This window comes from Malaya genurostris, chromosome 3 (genome assembly GCF_030247185.1).
Source record: "Malaya genurostris strain Urasoe2022 chromosome 3, Malgen_1.1, whole genome shotgun sequence".
Classification (NCBI taxonomy): domain Eukaryota; kingdom Metazoa; phylum Arthropoda; class Insecta; order Diptera; family Culicidae; genus Malaya; species Malaya genurostris.
Window position 1 is genome coordinate 297,285,047 of NC_080572.1, and position 20,179 is coordinate 297,305,225.

The 20,179-nt window shown below is 38.1% G+C and overlaps 1 protein-coding gene across 8 annotated transcripts in view; it reads left to right on the forward strand.

Moving 5' to 3' along the window:
* The window catches only part of LOC131436870 (talin-2), a 179,095-nt gene that overhangs the window by 88,856 nt on the left and 70,060 nt on the right, over positions 1 to 20,179 (forward strand). For 2 of the 8 annotated variants that reach the window (XM_058605833.1, XM_058605832.1), the window contains exon 1: positions 9,554 to 9,810. The exons of 3 other annotated variants lie outside the window; for them this stretch is intronic. In XM_058605833.1, the coding sequence (XP_058461816.1) occupies positions 9,574 to 9,810 (237 nt within the window). In that variant the 5' untranslated portion in view covers positions 9,554 to 9,573. Of the gene's footprint in view, positions 1 to 9,553; positions 9,811 to 9,947; positions 10,078 to 20,179 lie in introns of those variants that run through there. 3 more of the 8 variants (XM_058605826.1, XM_058605831.1, XM_058605830.1) reach the window with 2 other exon arrangements.

Genomic DNA, 20,179 nt, shown 5'->3' on the forward strand with positions numbered 1-20,179 from the left:
AACTAGGATTCAAATGAATGGTCTTACGGTACTTTACAAAGTTTCTGAATTTGGTGTAAAACAGGGAAAAATTCTTTTAAATTGAGCTCGAGACTATGCCAATGTGTAAATCATATAAGTTGCTGGCCATACGAACCGACTTCGACATTCGACACCGGTTCCTGGAAAGCAGTTCCGGAAATACCGCTTTCGATAATCTGAATGAATTTTCAAATCGACAGTTTCATTTTTTACAAAAAGCGATAATATAACTTAAACATCTGGAATCTGTGTACACACTGCGTGGAATATACTAAATTTGATAAATTACCAAATCAAGTGATGGATGAATTAGCTATCGAACTTTTCATCCAGCAAGGTTAACATTTTCGGCACACGCTCCACATTAAGCATCACTGGACCACTGCACACCACAGCATCACCAAACCTGCAAATACCGTACATTTTCAATCACCGATTTGGCAAACAGAACATGATTTCCTCGTACTCGTTGACGGACTAGGAGAACGGGTTGGTAGCTGGGGAATGGTTGAATATAGCCAACCGAAGCCAGATGCCGGGAGGGACATCACGGGTATTGCCATGTGCTATGTTAGCCGTCACCGTAAGTAGATGGGGGTGGTTGGACAATAATGATAATGAGACTGGCATACACTTTCGCGCGTTTGTTGCCTGCCAGGGTTGTTATGTTCCATTTTCGGTTCGGGTCGTTGAACATCGCAATCCTTTCACCCAGTTATACATGCGGAAAAGTATACACACACACCCACAAATACACGCACAGGACAGACTGTGCAAAGCATGAAACCACCACGTTGACCAGACAAGTGGAGCCTTCTGTTCCGAGGCACTGGCACTGCTGCTGCTGCTGTGTGGCAAATCTGCACGATAGCTGCATCCAGCTAGTTCTGCTAGATTTCTTTTTTTTTTGTGCCCGGGAAATGTTTTGACATGTGAGATTTTTTGGTTCAATCTCCCGGAGTGTCCGCACAGCACACTCAATAATGGTAATTGGGGATGGTACGGCCAAGAAGTAAATCTGCGGAAGCCATAGTCGATGGCTATTCCGAGCTTACCGGGCTTCGTTAGGGTGGTTTCAATTTATTCCAAGTACCAGCTGCAGAAAAGTAGCCGCTCTCAATCGAACAAATTTAAAGTTTATTTGAGCAATTGATTTGATTGATAGCGGGGTCAGTGCAGGATGCAATTGGTTATAGAAGCAGTATTTTTTTTTCATTTGAGAACTATCGTTCACTGCATTGATTGAAGATTCGTATGTTTTTAAACATTTAGTTAGCATTTGCAGTCGGATATCAGCTAATGTTACTGGTATACTATTATTTTATTGAAATAAGATCGTTTTATATCCGATTTTTGTTATTTTCGGCATGGCACTTTTCAAAGACTGCGATACCTCGTCTTTTATGATTTGGAATTTCTAATAATACGCACAGTTTGCTATTTACCCTATCTTCAAAAATTGTGTGTATTTTAATACAACTATCGAACCACTCAATCAACGCAAGCTTATGTCGTTTTTCATTGAAAAACACTGGTGGCGTGGATTGCTCTGATTTTGCACTTTCGAGCAGAAATGCAATATTTTGACGGTGTTTCATTGCCATTTCTGCTCGAAGGTGCAAAACCAGAGCAATCCACGCCACCAGTGTTTCTCAATGAAAAACGCCATTAGACTCCACCATTCCTCCTAACAACTATCAATTTCCATACCACGTGGTATAGTCCATTTCGAACAGCTGTAAACTGCAAAAACTGAGCAATCCATGACCAAAGCGTGTTTCAAACGAATCCGGCCAGAGCCGTAGTGAGTATTTTTGGCACCCGAGGCGAACTCAAAAATAGTCACCCTCGCCATTTTTTTTAACAAATATCATGAAAACGAACACACATTACTTAATTTTTTTGTAAGGTTATCTAAAGTAATAGTTTCTGTTTTTGTGTGTACTTGAGTGTTACATATTGAATCTCGCATTGAAACTGTAAACTCCACAAAAGGGCTTCTGAAAACCACTATAAGATTATATTTCAACCAAGTGGACAGTTCGTCATAAGGTTTATGAAGCAAAATGAAGAGCCAGCATAAACCTGCATTAAATCGAAATGATTAAAAACTCAAGAAAGTTTTAAAACCTGCTTTACGATCAACATTGAAATTACTCGGAAAAATTCCATAGTAAGAATATAACCTCAAAGTCGTAAGGTTTTTCTAGAATTAGGCAGCTTTCATTTTTATCATGAATGCATAGATAAAAATAAGATTAATGAATAATACATTTCTTTTTATTTATCGTTATTTTGATGTAAATCAGCTACGTTGCAAGCGTTCTGAAAGTGAAACATAAAAGTCAATCGTATTTCCTACTTTGTTTTTGTATTTGGAACTTTATTTGATGTCAATAAATGCAACGGCAGAACATCAAAATGGCGGACATTAAATTTTCCTTAATGCGAATTACACTTTACCTAAAGCGTATGAGTCAAAAAAAAATTTTTTCTTGTAAAAAGTGCTTCTGTGACTCGATTTTTTCAAAAAATAAAATTTTTCGAGACTTCGTTGAATTTTCTATAATTCTAAGACATTAAAAAAAATTGAAAGTTTCATGTACTTCCCCCTATGGTGACTTTTCAAGATCAAAAATTTGAATACCCTCATAATTACACACTTAGATTTATTTCCCGAATCTCGACAAAACTTTGCCGAGGTTTGAACAGCCGAGTGCTTGGCAATCATCTCGGCAAACATGGAAACCACTGAAATTCTCGGTATTTTGCTTTCACCGAGATTGATGAATCACCGAACTTCGGTTGTCTAAAAGTTGTTTACCGAGATTTCGGTAAGTTGATATCATTAATTTGCTGATTTCGGTAAAATGACCAATTGCTGGTAAACACGGTAATTTACAAAACCGAATGTCAGTAAAACATTTTGAATTGCCGAAAAATCGGAGCTTTTTTAGCCGAAATTTCAGTAAAATATCGCTTTGCCGTTCGTTTTCAGCTTTTTTTTTTCGCTGAGATAAACATTAAGTTTTTAGTGTGTACATTTTTTAAGTCCCAGCCAGTCGATTTCTTCAAAAATAGCATTTGAAATGAATTTTTTTTTCGATTTCGGAAATCTCCCAGAAAGTCAAGTCAAATTATCAAACCTTAACCGCCGGGCAGCACCCCATACCCATATCCGATTTAGCTACAATTTTGCATGGGGACTTTTTTCGAGGTGCTTAAACTTTTGAGCACCACCGCTTTACGAAATTAGAGATGACCCCAAAATATTGGCACCTACATATGTATTAAAGCGGTGAAAAACAACGCGTTTTGTCGGTTACGTCACTTATACCATCATATCTACGGAACTAGAAGTCACAGACACTTCGGCAGTCTCACGACAAAAGAGCCTAACTGTAAAAATGACAGTTTTTCGTTGTTTACTTTTTCTTTCACGATTTACGGAATTGATTTTATATTCGATACCTTACTATTCGCAAAACTTTCAAGTTGAAACCACAAGCTTTCGATTTATATTGGAAACTCTCAAGAAGTTGCAGTAATGGCTCCGTAATAATCAGAAGAGAATGTAAACAAAGAGAGACTCTCATTTGTTGTTAGGCCCTTTTGTGGTGGGATTGTTGATTTTATCTTTGAACTTGATCAATGACCCAACAGTAGTTTTCAAATGAGTCTAGGTTTGTTAAAATCGGTTCAGCGATCCTTAGAAAATCGCGCGGTTCGAAAACAACTCGTTTTGTTGGTTACGTCACTTATACCATCATATCTCCGGAACCAGAACTCACAGCCATTTGATCTTTGAACTTGATTAATAACCTAACAGTAGCTTTCAAATGAGTCTAAGCTTGTTACAATCGGTTCAGTCATCTCCGAGAAAATTGCGCGGTAAAAATACATCGCGTTTTGTCGATTACGTCACTTATAGCATCATATCTACGCAGCTAGAAGTCACAGACAATTTATTTTTGAACTTGATCAATGGTCCAATAATAGCTTTGAAACGATTCTAAGATTGTTCAAATCGGTTTGGTTATCTTCGAGGAAAAAGCAATTGAAAAAAAAAAAACAAATCGTTTGGTCGGTTACGTCACTCATACCATCATATCTCCGAAACTAGAAGTCATAGTCATTTGATTAGTTGATGACAAACAACAGAAAAGTAATGTTTATAACAAAAGTATTATAATTTCCTATTTCGGACCATTGTGCATTGGATTTGTAGGGAGAGAGAGACTAATTTGACTTCATACTGATTTTTCAAAAAAAAGTAAATGAATTCTTTGGAACCTAGGAAAACATCCATTAAAACTGCTCTGATTTGTTTTGTTCACTTCTGATTGGTCTCCACTGAGATACAGTGGACACCGCAAAACATGATTTCTAAGAAGCGTTTTTAGAAATACTTCTTCGCCGCCTTAATTCTCAATATTTTTTCCCGAAAACATTAGGGGAGAGCGTACGATTACCGGCACCCTTTTGTTTTAAGCTTATAACTTCTGACTAAGTGCACATTATGCGGACATATATACATCAATGGAAAGCTAAAGTTCCTAGCTAACAACTGATTGAGAAACTAAGTTGATTCATTTGATTAAAAAAATTTATTGTCAATTTAGTAAAGTGATAAATTTTGGCCATTTCAAAAAAGGTGTTCGGTTACCGGCACCTCACGAAATTCCGATAAAAATGGAAAAAATATAGGTAAAGACTGCAATTCTTCGAAGAAAAAATGGAATTTATTCTTTTCGGAAGCGTTTAGGACAAAAGTCTTCATTGTCTGATGGTGACTTCGTCTTGGCTCTCTTGACTGTGATGACTTGGATGGTGCCGCCTTTGGTGTCGATTTGGCCGGTCTTCCACGGGCTTCGCGTCATTGAATATGTTGCTGCAGTCGAATTTATTGGTTTCTTATCCCCTAAGCAACGTTTAATGACACTAAACAGTGCATTAAAGTTAATTTTCCTTGACTTGGACGATTTGCTTGAAGTCGCCATGGCTAACAGAACCAGATAACCAAAGTTTTTACTTATATAACGGATGTATTGAAGCCGTCAAGTTGTCCACGTGTTGCACATCACCAGTTATGCCAGGTAATACAATAAGTTTAGCTAGCAAAAACGAAAAGATCGCGCCAATTTTCAAAAGTCTATAATTTCTGACGAATGTCTGCAAACAATCGAAGCTTCAAAAGTCTTTAGACGAAAAAAGGTTTACATGTTAACTAAGAAATTTGATAATTTACAGACAAATTTGCAGACTAGGCACCTCTGCATATCATTGACAATTGTTCGCGATTTGTCGAAAAAAATTAAATGCCGGTAACCGAAATCGGTAGACATTCTGAAAATGACGAAAAAAACATCGGTAGCGAAAATTTTGATAGCATCCGGTATTAAATCATGAAACAGATCGATATCACTTCATAAATAATCAATCCACTCACCTTTTCGATTGTTGCTTTTCAATTTATGATACCATGAAAAAGTCATAAAAAACTTCTGTGTTGATTTTCACGCAATTTAAAATTTGTTTTAAACGCAACAAAAAGTACAAGCGTCTGTTTGCTTTGGTATTTGGCACAAAAAAAACGTGCTGCTATTACACACACACATGACATTTATCGGAATGACGCTATCTGCTTTCTGTCAAAAGTTACGGTGGAGTGCCGGCATCTGTATCTAAACTTCATGTACGTTTAGCCATCAGATGGCATGTATCCATTTGGACCACTAGCTCCTCGATAACCTAAGGCCACTGTTTTATTACGCATTACTGGTCATGTTTTCGCAGATGGACTTAGCATATACCCATAAAGAATTCCGAAAACTACATTATTATTTTTATTCTTAGAGCAAAATCTAGCTATACCCAAAGGAAACTTCTCGATTCCTTGTGGAACAAGTGTAAGAACTGTTCTAAAATATTCAGACAAAAACATCATATACGATATAAACTATATAAACGATATAAACGATAAAAACGATATAAACGATATAAACGATATAAACGATATGAACTATATAAACGATATAAAATATATAAACGATATAAATGATATAAACGATATTAACGATATAAACGATATAAACGATATAAACGATATAAACGATATAATCGATAGAAACGATAGAAACGATATAAAAGATATAAACGATGTAAACAATGTAAACGATATATCGCTTATATCGTTTATACCGTAACGATATAAGCGATATAAAAAATATAATCGTAAACGATATAAACGATATCGATATAAACGATATAAACGATATAAACAATATAAACGATATAAACGATATGAGCGATATAAACGGTATAAACGACATAAACAATATAAACGATATAAACGATATAAACGATATAAACGGTATAAACGATATAAGCGATATAATCCATATAATCGTAAACAATATAAACGATATCGATATAAACGATATAAACGACATAAACTATATGAACGATATAAACACGATATATGATATGATTGTTGAATGTGATGAAAACGGTAGAACAGATAAAGTTTTTTCATCGATTTTTCATATTTCTATTGTTTCAATAGTTAAAATCGTTTTTATCATTATTTGAGTAGTTTTGCACTGTTCTTCGAGCAGTTTTTTCAAGCTATTTTTTCATCGTTTCTCGAGCATTTTTTAATCGTTTTTAAGCAGAATCGGCTAGAAAAACTGCACGAGAACGATAAAAACACTGTTAGGAAAAAAGTGTCCGAAGAACAGTGAAAAACAATTCAAAAACGATTAGAAAACTGCAGATTTTTATAGTTTGCGAATTAAAACGACAGTTTTTAAATCGTTTTCAAGCAGATTATTACCGTTTAACTGCAGTTTTGATTTGTGTTCAAGCAGTTTTTCTAACATTTCCATCGATTTCGGGTAGTTTTTTTTCCACTTTCAAGCAGCTTTTAGAGTAGTACATTGCTCGAAGAAACTGTTTGAGGAATGGTGACAAAAAAATCAAATAATGAAATGGCGTAACCGATTTTAGCAAGCTAAGATTCATGAAAGGTATTATAGTTTCCTAAAAAAATTGTAGAACATTTTATCTGGATCCGACTTCCGGTTCCGGAACTAAAGCGTGATTAGTGGAAAATTACAAATTTCATTAGTATTTTTCCACGAACAATGGTTACTAACATTATTACTAAATGTTTCTCCAATGATGCGTTTTCTTATGCAAAACATTTAAATTTATTTTTTGGAACGGTAGCTTTAAAAAAATTCTCAAAAATAGTGTCATTTTTCATCCGTTAGACCCTACCTTAAGCATACCTCGAAGCGACACGTTTGAATAGAGTGCTGTACATGTACGCTATGCGCGGTTGACACGGTTATTTTTTCGTGTTTCCATCAATGGCCTCATTTTGCAATTGAGCGTTTATATACTTCACACAATTTCTGGCTGTCTCTATTGTGAGATAAGTAAATAAATTTTACTTTTGTTTGAGACTCTGTTACCATATTTTTTTTAAAACTCCTTTCTCAACTTGATTAGTGAGTAATTAGTGGCTAGTGAAGTCTGCAGTCTCATTACTCCACGATGAAGAATCGAATTGTAATTAAAGTATAATTTCAAATCATTTTTCATCACGTTGAGCAGTGCTCAATTTAGCTAAACTTTCAGTATCAGTATCGAAGAAACACAGTTTTAAATTAATACATTCTATAAAGTTTAAGTTGGAATCTACAGGCGACACACTTTTGTAAGACATTTTTATACTTTTTGACCCTCGGTATGTAATAATGAATCCAAATAACGCCAAAAGGCCATCCGTTTCCGAATAAACGAAAACAAACACGCTTCCGAAGTACGCTCGCGTTAATGTTTCTCGTTTTAAATCATCATACGTGGCACCAAACGGCAACTTCGTTTTTTTCATTTTCATATCGTCCAAAATGTTCTTTTTTTCTGCATTTTCAATTCAGCTTCCGCTAACGCTATACCCAACATCCGATCCAAAACAACCTGATTCATAAGGACCGCATAAACTGTTACTTTTACGATCGGCCGTAACTAATTCTAATTCACTTGAAACGTTGCATAAACGCATAATTCTACAACTGACTGACAAGCATCGATCGCCGACCCTGCCGCACTCCCCATGCCCACCCCCCCTTCGCCTAGTTAATTGATTGATGCAATTAAGTTCACTTAGGCGTAAATCATTAAGCTTTATTAGCTCTATCGAAACCCGCCTTCAAGTGTTTCTGTTCGCCACTAGCACCGCCGGGGACAAATGTCGTTTAACTTCAAGTGGCGCCTGTTTCCGGCATGTTCTCTGTTCACCCCGCACTGGTCGGGTCGGGCTCTTTAAATCCTTCACCAATCCCTCCGCCCAACGCCAAATGAGTAATGTTTATGCACTTTTCACGTTGCGCTTCGTGAGATTCACTGTCTACCGGCTGGCTGGCTGACTGCTGGCACATTTCTTGAGAGACCGAAAATGTAATTCCTGCCTGCGACAGATGGCGCACTGAATCTGTGCCGAAATCTGTGGCTCCCCCATCAGCCATTGCTGATGTCGGCATGATAAATATTGTTGTTTCGCAATCCTTTTCGGTGGCGTAGAGCAAGCAGTTATATTGAAATCCAAAAAAGAAAGAAAGAAAGTTAATTTATTGACTTCAAATGTTTCGGTGCAGTGCATCTTGCAGGCGTGATCCCGTCCCCCCGCCTGCAGGGTATGCAATTCGTGATGAGCTGAAAATCAATCGCCTACTGTAGGGGATGATGGCTGTTATGACGACTGTTATATTACATACGTCCTCTTGACGGAACAAAAGAAAAAACGTGCAAAAGAAGATCTACTTGGGAAAAGTGACTCCTTTGTGTCGGTAAATAGGTGTTTTCTCGATACGGTATTCTCACACTCGCCGAGTGTGGCATTCGATGGCGCTCGGTTTTCTTCTTTTCACCGAAGAGATTGGATTCGATAGCGCTACCGTTAGGGGTTAGAATGTCAAAGTCTAAACTGTAAGAGAAAATGTTAATCCTACCATGAATGGCGTAAACATAGAGGTATGAGATACATCTTCTTTTTCTTTCCATTTGACTCGGTTAGTGAGTTATTTGTGTTTCCTTCGCCAGGCCAGGCCAAGGCTGGTAGTGTTGGTGAGATACCGCATGTGCAGCTTCCTCGTCGTCGAATTATCAAATGGTGAAAATGCATTTTCCTCTCACAATCTCACTCACCAGAAGCTTTCGGACGGGGTTGTGTTTGTGATGGCAGATAACTCTCATACAAGGGTGTTTGTGTTTGTATTTGTGTGTGTGGTAAAATTTAGCCGAAGTGCGGAGTCTGTGCAGAAACGTCGCCTACTAGATCCTGACCGAGAGGCTGTTCCACAGTAGCAGGCCAAAAGGGATCTGCTCAGTCGGTGATGTGCCATGCTTGGGATGACTGTTAGTCCGGAAAAGTGTAAAGCAAAACTGGTGAAAACGACAGACCGTTTTTTTTGGAGGACATTGCATTATTGGTGAAAAAAAGTGAGTGCTTTTGGCAGGATGTTTGGTGTTCATGCAACGGCACCGATGGAAAATTTGGCACGGGCACTTTGTCCTTGCTCCGATTGTGGCCCCCTTTTCCTGTTTCGGACAGCCCGGCGCCGTCGTCGAAGTGTCCCAGATTTGCGGCGCCAGTCTAGCAGTTGGCTGTTTCGACAGAAATCCGCTAATGTGGCGTCAGATGATAGGTTTGATAGTGAACTCGAACTGGACCTCGATGCTGGTGGATTTGAGGAATGGGAGGATGTCAGCCAATCGTCCAAGGTGACCAATTGGAGGAAGTACCGCTCCCGTAGTGGCTAGAAGGCATCGGAGCCTTTTTTGACAAAAGTAGTAGTATGCGGCTTTGAATAGAAGCTAGATTAGACGTGGTTTGTTTGTGCGTTTTTTTATCTCTCTAGTGTATCCTCATTTCATCTTCATTCTCCTCCGGACTCATGGCGCCCCAACAGGAGAACAGTGATTGCCATTATCAACATCATAAAAGGCAGACAGGCAGACTATTATCTCCACCAGAATGGAGTGACAAACGTGAGCATAACATAACATTAACGGGGGCAACTTTTGTTTCCGTGCTAATGGTCACAAACCAAGGCGAAAAAAAAAAGAAAGTTTCTTTGCATTTCAACCATTCGGGTGAAATTGTTCTTTTCCTGTGACGTTTCCAATTATGATAATTCCAGGCAACCTTATTTTCCGTCTGTTTTCGCTCTTTTTTTCTGTTCCTTTGTTCGCATGTGATTTATGAGGTTCTGCTCGGCACATTCCCATTTAATTTGCAGTGCTGCTCGTTTTTTTTATTTTCGACTGCCTTAACGGTAGGCAACCACCCCAACACCTACAGATCAAACGAGAGCTCCTAGTGCACTAATGGGGGGGGGGATCCGTGAGCTCGAAAGTGCGATAATCTGCACACAAAACGGTAGCGGTATTATTCTGGATGAGAGAAGCAAAAAAATGGGTCACACAGGACATCAATCGATACAATAAGGGAGGGGGGGGAGGGTTGATCCCACATATCCGTGACATTAAGGTCAGATTGATACGCTGAAACCCTTACACTGTAATCCTCGGAGGGTGCGTCCGGTGTTCCGTAGTAAAATATCGTTTACATCAGAAGAGAAACAGTGATGACAAATATGTCAATAAAGGAAATTGTAGCCGAATCCACACACATACACACACAGATGTTGAGGGGGGGGGTGTTGAGAGATTCGTGATAGATACGTGATATGTTGAATGACGGGTTGTTCGAGTGGGATCTTAGAGAAGCTTAAAGCGGCCGATGTTGAGTTATATGGTTACGGAAAAAAATATTTCTGATTGCATATTTTGCCCGGTGGAAATCGTTTGACACCCACGCGAGGCTTTTCAAACTTTCTCATTATGACATACCGTTTCGAGCTGGATTTCGAACGTAAATGGAAAGTGAATTTATTTTAAAATTTTATTTCATGCTGCCAACAATATTTTTTCTATGAATGCCTTTGCATTGTAGTAAATTTTGTTTCGATTTGTTACTAACTCAATTAGTATTGAAGATAGCATTTTCTTACATTTTTGGCAAAACATGAATTTCATTTTTAAATACACAAATTTAAAAAGACTAATATTTGAACTTCGTTTTTTAATCAAGGGGTCCTCTAAGTTGTGTTTCATCACATCCAGAGTAGTTCAATTGGTAGAACAATTTTCCCAGATTGGAGAAAGTTTCGAATTAGGAACTGTCTTTGAAAATTGACGTCGCTAGGTTTCGTATTTCGTTATTTTCATTTTATTATTAATTCTGCTTTTTCTTTGGAAAATTCCTCCAAGCTTGGATGTGTGAAGGTGAAAATTTGGTATAGCACTGAGACAATAATAGCTGACAGTTCCACATCATCCGAAAAAATCAGTAGCTTAGATTTGCAAATTCCGTGGTGCAAACGTTGCATAATTTTGATTTCATAATTGATCCGATTTATAGATGAAGATTTTTATCAACAATTATCCCCACATATTAACGAAGGACATCTATATTTAAGATATTGTCAAATCTCAAAATGCAGTCCTTCTGAGAGAATCCTAAATGCGTGCAGTGTTCTTGGCGATGTCCATCTTTAGCCTGGCGTTGGAAGAGATACGGAGATTGTTTAACTTTTGCGTTCAAACTTCAAAAGTTTGCATGTGAAACTCAAAAGGTTTTGTCTTAATTACATTGATTGCGCAGGAATTGAAAGTTGACTTACGTAGTTAGACTACACTATGTCGCTTACGACATCTTCAAACATCATGTCTACTGTTTAATTTTGTTTGGGTCTCGGCTCATTGCTCCATTTCAGGCAATGAAAGAGCCGATAGTTTAGCCAAACGCTATTGAGGGTGAATTTTATGAGAAACCGATTGCTTTCAACGACTATAGCGCGACTCGCTAAAGAACACTTGCCAGCAGGCAAGCTTCTTGGGATAAAAATGATCTGGGTCGGTGGATGCACTCAACTATTCCTAAAATATCGACAAAAGCATGGTTCAGGGGGCTGCATGTGAGTAGGAACTTTATTCGTGTGATGTCCAGACTCATGTCCAATCACTACACGTTAGATGCACATCTCCTTCGAATTGGACTTTCCGAGACTAATCATTGTGCTTGGACATGCGTGGAGTATCGTGATGTCAGATCTCAACTAATAAATTCCTTGCGTACCCAAGGTAGACCATCCAATGTCCCAGCTCGAGACATTCTTGCTTGTCGTGACCTTTCTTACATGAAACTTCTTTATCATTTCATCAAGACATCTTTTGAGTCTTAGTTATGGCTCCTACTGCGTCCATTAGTTCGTCCAAAGAAAAATTTTAATAAAAATGATGTGCTGATAAAAACTGTTTATTTTGATATTTGATTCTCGGTTGTTAAAATCATAATTTTGCTCGCTCATCGCGAAATCGAACTACTCGCACGCAAAGCAGTCGAAATTGATTAATGAGCCACAACTAACTGCAATAAAAGTATACAAAGAACGTTTATTTTAAAAACCTTTTCGAACAGAAATATTCAACGGCTACCTGGAAGAGAATTTCAAATATCTTGAGCTACAGAAATATCTCGTGCCATCTGTTCCGATGGCTTGATGAGCGCCATTTAAATCATCAAACAAAAAATTTATGTCCCGGAGCACCTGGACTAACGTTTGTTTTCTTTTCTCTAGTAAGGAGTGTATCGAAAATAAGCTATCCACACATTTTTCTTTCAAATTATGATAAAAAACGATATTTTATTCAAACTAAAAATTGATCCAGTCCCTTTCGACCGAATTTCTCCACTTGAATCGACCTGTCCGCATCGCTCACATCATTCCCAACGACGACAGTAAAGTATTGTGGACCTGGAAGGGTTTTTGAGTCCTCCTTTACATAAGTCTCATCGTCCATTAAAACGCATGCATCCGGACACTGCAAAAGACGCGAATACAATTTCCGGTCTCTTGTTGCTGCTCGCTTCTTCTGTTCTACACTTTGTTTCGAGATTTTCTGCTTCTTGTAGGTCTTAAGGTGAAATTCGCCTCTTGATTCGCTGGATCATTCCGACACTTGTTTCTGCTTTTTTGGCCAAATCACGTATTGACATTGATTTGTTCTTCATGATTAGAGATACCACTTTCTTGTCCAGTTTCGGGTTGGAAGAGCGGGGTTTTCTGCCTCTTCCTGTTAGCTCATCCAAAGAATAGTATTCACCAAACTTATTAATGATGGTTTTAACACTGGCATGATGAATTTTGAAACCGCTTCGCCAATTTTCGTATAGTAATACCCTTTTCGCTTAGCCATGTGTCCAGAACCTTAATTTTCACTTCCTTTTCAATACGCGACATTTTGAAAACGCAGAATTTCAACCGCACAAACAAGTAAACAAACGAAAGCTGACAGCCAAACGCACAGCATGCTGTGATTTGAGCATGAAAAACCATCACAAATATATGCGTACAACACAAATGTATGTGGATAGCTTATTTTCGATACACTGGTTAATAAAAGTATTCGGAGAATTTTTGTAAGTCCAGATCGGATGGAAATTCAAGTCCGGATGTCGGATAATCGTCATAAAGAGTGGCTTTTGACATGCGGAACCCCAGCTTCTCTACCCTAGGAAATGTCGTCTACACCCGTGTATCGAACTTAAAATCTGGCATGTTTTCTTGAGTCTGAAGAAGCTGATATAGTCTAGAATTGGGTACAGGGTGTTGAAATCCACATCAAGACTTTCAGATTTTTAACAGGTTCCTAGACAGCAATATTCTAATAGTTCGCGGCCGTATTCATCAACCGATATTTCTGCTTCAAATTTCTAGCAGTACAAGTATTCTAAAGCATGCAAACTGGCGGATATTCGCATTTGCTAGAAAAGCATGAGCTAATATTTGTTCTGTATTCTGCATGAACTGAACTTGAAATGTAGACAGGTTTTGAATTTTTGCTAAAACATATGAACTATTTCACCAATTGTTTTTATCAGCTCATTTATATTTTCTTTCTTATTGATATCACAACAATTGAATGATTTACATCGTATTTGCAACTAATAGATTGGCTTGATACTGGATTCGATTTAGCAATGATTTATTGAAAAGTTTCCCACGTGTCTACATAAACCTATCATGAATACATTAGCTCTGAGCCTTTCTCAGATAGATTTTTTTTATTGGTGAAGCCCGCCTATTTTGAATTTACTGCTTACTAAAAATGAGCAAATGTAGGAAATCACTGAATTCGAAAGACCTCATAGTTAGCTTGAAGACATTCCAAACAGTGAAACTGTTTTCGGCTAGTTCGACTGATAATACTCTTATCGTTTTTCATTTCCAAGCTCTAGTTTGGAAACCACACGCAGCATACCTATGAGCAGTTTTCCTGCACCGCTCTCCTTTTTTTCTATTTATAGTATCCTTATTTTTCAAGCTCTGATTTCACTTTATAATAGATTTCATACCGATACACACTATCAAAATCGACATCGATCAACGACGAATACAGCACAAAAAAAATGGATATCAACACGTAAATTTTCCTAACGCCGTCGTAACGTTGACAACTGACTGGCGAAGCCTGCTGGTCGTCGCCAGAATATCGTGCGCCTTTCCCCCTCCATCTTAGTAATCCACCCTCGCTCGCAACCAACTTTCTATGTCACATTTCCATCACCATGGCTGATGTATAGAGATTCGATTTTCCGGATTTCAAGTCCCGGTTGAGCGTCTTCAGCCTGTCGGATTCTTTTGTCGTTCCATCAATATGTGCTCGAGTCAGTAGCTCAGACGTGTTTGTGTGCGTTTCGTTTTCCATACCTTATCTGAACGTCAAGACGGAAGCAATTTTAGGAGGGTGAAAAACTGTCACACTGTTTTTATCCCCTCCCCCTCGTCGGTGTCGATTATTCCGATGAAAGACTATCTTTCGCTGAACATTTCTCTATCAGCTGCAAGTCGTTATTGTTGTTTTCAAACCGTTCCATGTGTCCAATGGTTGAATCTTAACCCATGATGAAAAATACTGGTATAATTATTACACGGTTTTTTCCCGTATGTGTAGAGGATCCAATCAAGCCCCAAGAGTCCATTTATTAGATTACACCACCGACGACACTTTCCACTGACGACGGCTGCTGCTGCTGCTGCTACTGTTTTGTGGGATCGATACCGTTTTCTCAATTGTCTATCCCATAATAGCTTCGACACATCGTAACTGCAATGAATCGTGCTTTTCCAGCTTCGGAAAGGATTATCACTCCGGTGCCAAGTGGCGAGTGGTTCCCGCTTTCCGTAAGGCAGTTCATGGTCGCTACCGGGCGTTTGTAGGTATGTTCGTGAGTGAGCATCCTTTCCTTACGAAACAGTGTACCCCCTTTTTTCCCCCCATTCGGCCCCATTTTACCGTTTGGCTTCGGTATATGTAAAGATAATATCCACTGGTTTTATACGGATGAGTAATTACCTTGATCCTTGAACCTAGCCACCAGTTTGTAGTTTAGCCGTCCTGTAAACGGTTACCGAAAGCCAGCCAAAGCGATACGACTGTCGGATTAGAAAGTGAAATTAATTAAGTTCTAAACTCATTAAAAAGCCATATAAGCGCCGCCATTAATTTGCTCTTGCCTTTTGCCTCGGTATGATATCGCTGCTCTCGGTGGTTGGGAATCGGATGGGATTTACGTACTTGAAGCCCGGTGCAGAGGTCAATGGCTTTCGCCTGGAGCTGAGCTATTGTCGAACTCTCTGTTATCATATTCCGATCTGTCTTCCGGTGTCGTATCATCTCTCCTGCACCGTCGGTGTTTAAGCAATTTTCAGACAATTGGATTTTTGATTAACTCTATTCTGGGGCAAACAAAGACCATAAATTGATGCTGTTTCTGTACGTGCATGGTTTGCAAAGGTTGTCCTTGACTCAATCAGTGATGCCAGCTCCCATACAGAAGATCAACGCAACAAAGTGAATTGCAGAAAATAAACAATATTTGATTCATAAATATTTTAATATGAATAAATATTGTAACCAAGGATGGCTTTTATCGTATCAAAGAACACTCACCAGCAACTCTTCACACGATTCAATCAGTACCATCAAAGAGAGACGTATATCATTGCAACAACAAAAACCCGGCATAGCTCATTTAACATAGAATAGAAGCCAGTTCGAGAGCGAATTTCTCGGGATGACATTTCTGAGAATCAAAGGTTAGCACGCTGCTGTGGGGATCTTCTCTGAAGCAACAAACGGTCGCTTATTCTCGTTTCGCGATCCGATTCTATACAGGCAGTTGATAATTGCGATAGAATCATTTCACTATTGTCGCTTATTCTAACTATGTGCATATAACCTTTGTATAAGTTGTGTCTATGAAAATGTCTGTGAATGCTCCATACAAGGGTGTTGAAATATTGCAACCTAGTATGAGAATCATCAAGTCGTATCATCGATTCGGTTTTCTGCGATAATTGTCAACTTGCGATTCTCTCTTGGTAAATTCCACACAGCACCGATCATTATCAGACTGTTATTTTGCTTTAAGGGCCGTGAAATACTCAGAGTATGAAGTGGAACGAAGAAATGTAGAAAAATTCTCTCGCGGTTGATGCATTGAGAGACTCGAGTTCTTGTAGCATCTTCTACCGGATTGAAAATGTTGTATACAATATAGAGAGATATCGAGCAGCTTCTGTCAAATTTTCGGCAATCACCAACACTGCTTGTAACTGTCTTCAATGCTACATCATAGATCTTATATTGAAAGTTTAAACTCCACGAAAACCTACTGGCAGCTACTATAAAGCAGAGTGAAGAATTAGCATGATCCTGCGTTAAATCTTTTTCGAAATGGTTCATGAAATTCAAGAAAACCAGCTTTAAGATCAACATAAAATTTATTCGGATGGAATGAACTCCGCAATTAATAAACCAAAAACTGTCATGTCGATTTAGGATGAAATCAGAATGAATATATTAGATTTTAGTTACGAGTTTGATGCTTTTTCTGAATGTAAAAACTTAACCTACCTGTCCTCCAACATTTTGATACCCTTTAAAAAATTAAAAAAAGATTTGTGAACGCCTTCAAATAGGCTTCCGTTTCTGCGATGACCGCAGCATTCGACGAAAATTTCTTTCACTGGAGAAACCTTTTCAGGTTTGAAATTAGATAATAGTCGCTGGGGGCTAAATCTGGAGAATACGGGGGATGGATCCGTACCGCAAATCATTCAATTTCACCGTTGCCGTTTTACCAGGACACGAAACTCGTCTTTTTCCATAGCTTGATGAAAACTAGAACTCGTCTGACACGATCAGCTGTTATTCAAACACTAGTGGATAGATTATCATGAAATTTGGCATTGGGACATCCAGAGGCTTGGAAGAATTTGGTTCAGAAATCTTCAAACTCTAGTTCCTGTATTCCTCAACATTTTGAACCTGCATTCTGGAATGCATTTTAGTACTTTATTATAAAAAAAAACAACTGAATTTCGGATGTGAATTCTGGTCCTGAATTCCGACCTGAAGTTCCAGTACTTAAGGTTCAGAGCTCAGTTTCAGAACACTGAACCTGAATTCAGATACTGAGTTCCGAACAGAAATTTTTGATCTGAATTCTGGTCTGAACCTCGATTTTTGTTCTAGAACTCAGTTTCAAAATTCAGATCGAAGCCCCGCATTCATTTTCGAAATTTAGATCCAAGGTCCAGATCTAGAATCAAGATCCTGATCTCAACTCCAGGTTTCAAAACCCAGAATTTTAAAAAAATCTGGATTCATATGCTGAATCTGTATTTCAGAATTGGACTCTAGAGTTGGATTCTAGACCTGGATTCTGGTCTGAACTTAAATTAACCTTCTTTACTTATCAAGCTGTTTCATGCTACCGAAGGTTCTATCACAACTTGCTGATAATATCTCCAATGACGAGGAGCAAAATAAGAGATATTCATTGTTAAAAATTTATCACTCAGCCATTTGATAAATTTTGAAAAGGCGCCTCATAGTAAAGTATGACGTAAACTGAGGTCTCTTTTTAAGGGCTGAGGACAGTACCGTAAAGTGGTAGGTTTTTTGCTATTTTCCCGTTTCAAATTAATTTTTTTTGGAAACGGTGCAGAATATAGAAAAACCCACCTGACAATGTCTTCGAAATTTAGTTAAGAATATTCTGTGAAATTTTCAGAATGATTCATTGAGTTTAGCGTTCGTGTTGTATTTTTTTCTGACTGAAGAACTACTGAAAATTGGAACGCTCGGAAATGCATACCTCTACTTGTTCATCGAATATCTCGGCTTTGAAGGCTTGTATCATAAATCTACCGTAACAAAGTCTAGATAATTTAGTTTAGATGCGATTAGTACATAAAAACATATATGTTATCGCTTTAACATATAATAAAGTCTTGCATTTTTCTGTGAAACAAAGTCAGTTTCAATGCATCCGCCATTTTTTTCGCTTTGGTTTCCTGATAGCATTCTGAAAAAGGAGAGAGAAATAAAATTGGCTCGACAAGGCTGCCAAACACACAGACATTCAATCTTTGTGAAAGTTGAATATTTTTTCATTGTTCATTGGAATCCATGTAATGTCCAACCCATACGATAGATTACTGTGATAAAACTTCTCATCAAAATAATAAAATGTATGCTGGCAACCCGGTACAGTTTGCTCATATACGAGAGAGTACAAGAGAAATACGATGCGCAAAGGGAATTGAGCGAGCTACGTGGTCGATTTAAAACTCAACACGTGACCTTCTGTCCTCAGACCTTAAATCGCTAAATTGAAGACTTTTTTCTATATGAAATGTCTTAGAAATGTATGAAACGTCCAGATCTGGTGTAATTTAAACAATTTTTTTTAAAGAATCGACTTTGGGATTTTGAATTTAAAACCGCGTAACTTCGGAAGTCCGCGTTGAAAAACATATTAATTTCAGAAATCAGAAAAAAACGCATAAGTTCGGAAATCCGCGCAAAAAGAAGCCGTGTAAAAAAAGACCTCAGTGTATTCACGTGAAAAGTTAATCGGTTGTCAAATGTCAAAGTTATACAATGTTACTAGCTGACCCGTCGAACTTCGTCTCGCCTAAAATTGAGACTTCCAAAATCGAAAAACCCTGTTTTAATCCACCTAGTGGTGTAATGATGCCTTTCTCATATCAATCATACTATCATATATAATACTGTGGTATTCTACAAAATAATTTTCTTCGATTCTTAAAAGAATAACCGAAATCAGTTTGTTGTCTACTGATAAAAGCTATCAATTGGAAAACATTTGAGGTCGGTTTAGAAATTTTTTTAAGGTTTTGCCCCATTTTCAGTGATGGTATACAATTTTTAACCCACTTTACCCTATTTTTCCGGATCCGGAAGTCGGATTCGCATGAAATTTAGGAATCACGTATGGGACCACAGGACCTTTCATTTGAACCTAAGTTTGTGAAAATCGGTCACGCCATCTATGAGAAAAGTTAGAACATATATTTTCTTTTTTTTGCACATTTTACCCCACAACTCCCGAACCGGAAGTCGGATCCAAATAATATTCAGGAATTTTGTATGGGACCTCAAGATCTTTCATTTGAATCTAAGTTTGTGAAAATCGGTTCAGCCATCTCCCAGAAAAGTTAGTTCAAAAAAACGTTGGTATATGACACTCGGCCCTCCGGGTCTCGGTTCAAAAGTCGGTTTTCACAGTGACCTTTCTATATGAGAAAGGCAAACATTTTTTTGGTACCGAAAAAAAAACGCATAACTTTGGAAATCCGCGTAAAATAACGCCTAACTTCGGAAATCCACGTAAAAAAAGGCGCGTAAAAGGAAACCGCATAAAAAAGAACCGCGTAAAAAGAAACCCCAGTGTAGTCATATCATTGATTGAGTCACCACATTATTTTGCTGAGTACTCCGTCTACAATTAGAGAACGGCTATAAGTTTGCTTCTAAAAATCGATAACAGAAAAATGCGACACTGTGGAGTTAATATACCAGTTGTCGTCTTTTCTTTTGAGCCAATGCATTGAAAAGAGACAGTAGATCTCGCAACTAACAATTTTAAGATATCATGTTCTCTCTTTATTTTCTTTATTTCTGGAGCAGAGAAAAGCCTACTGGAGATAAG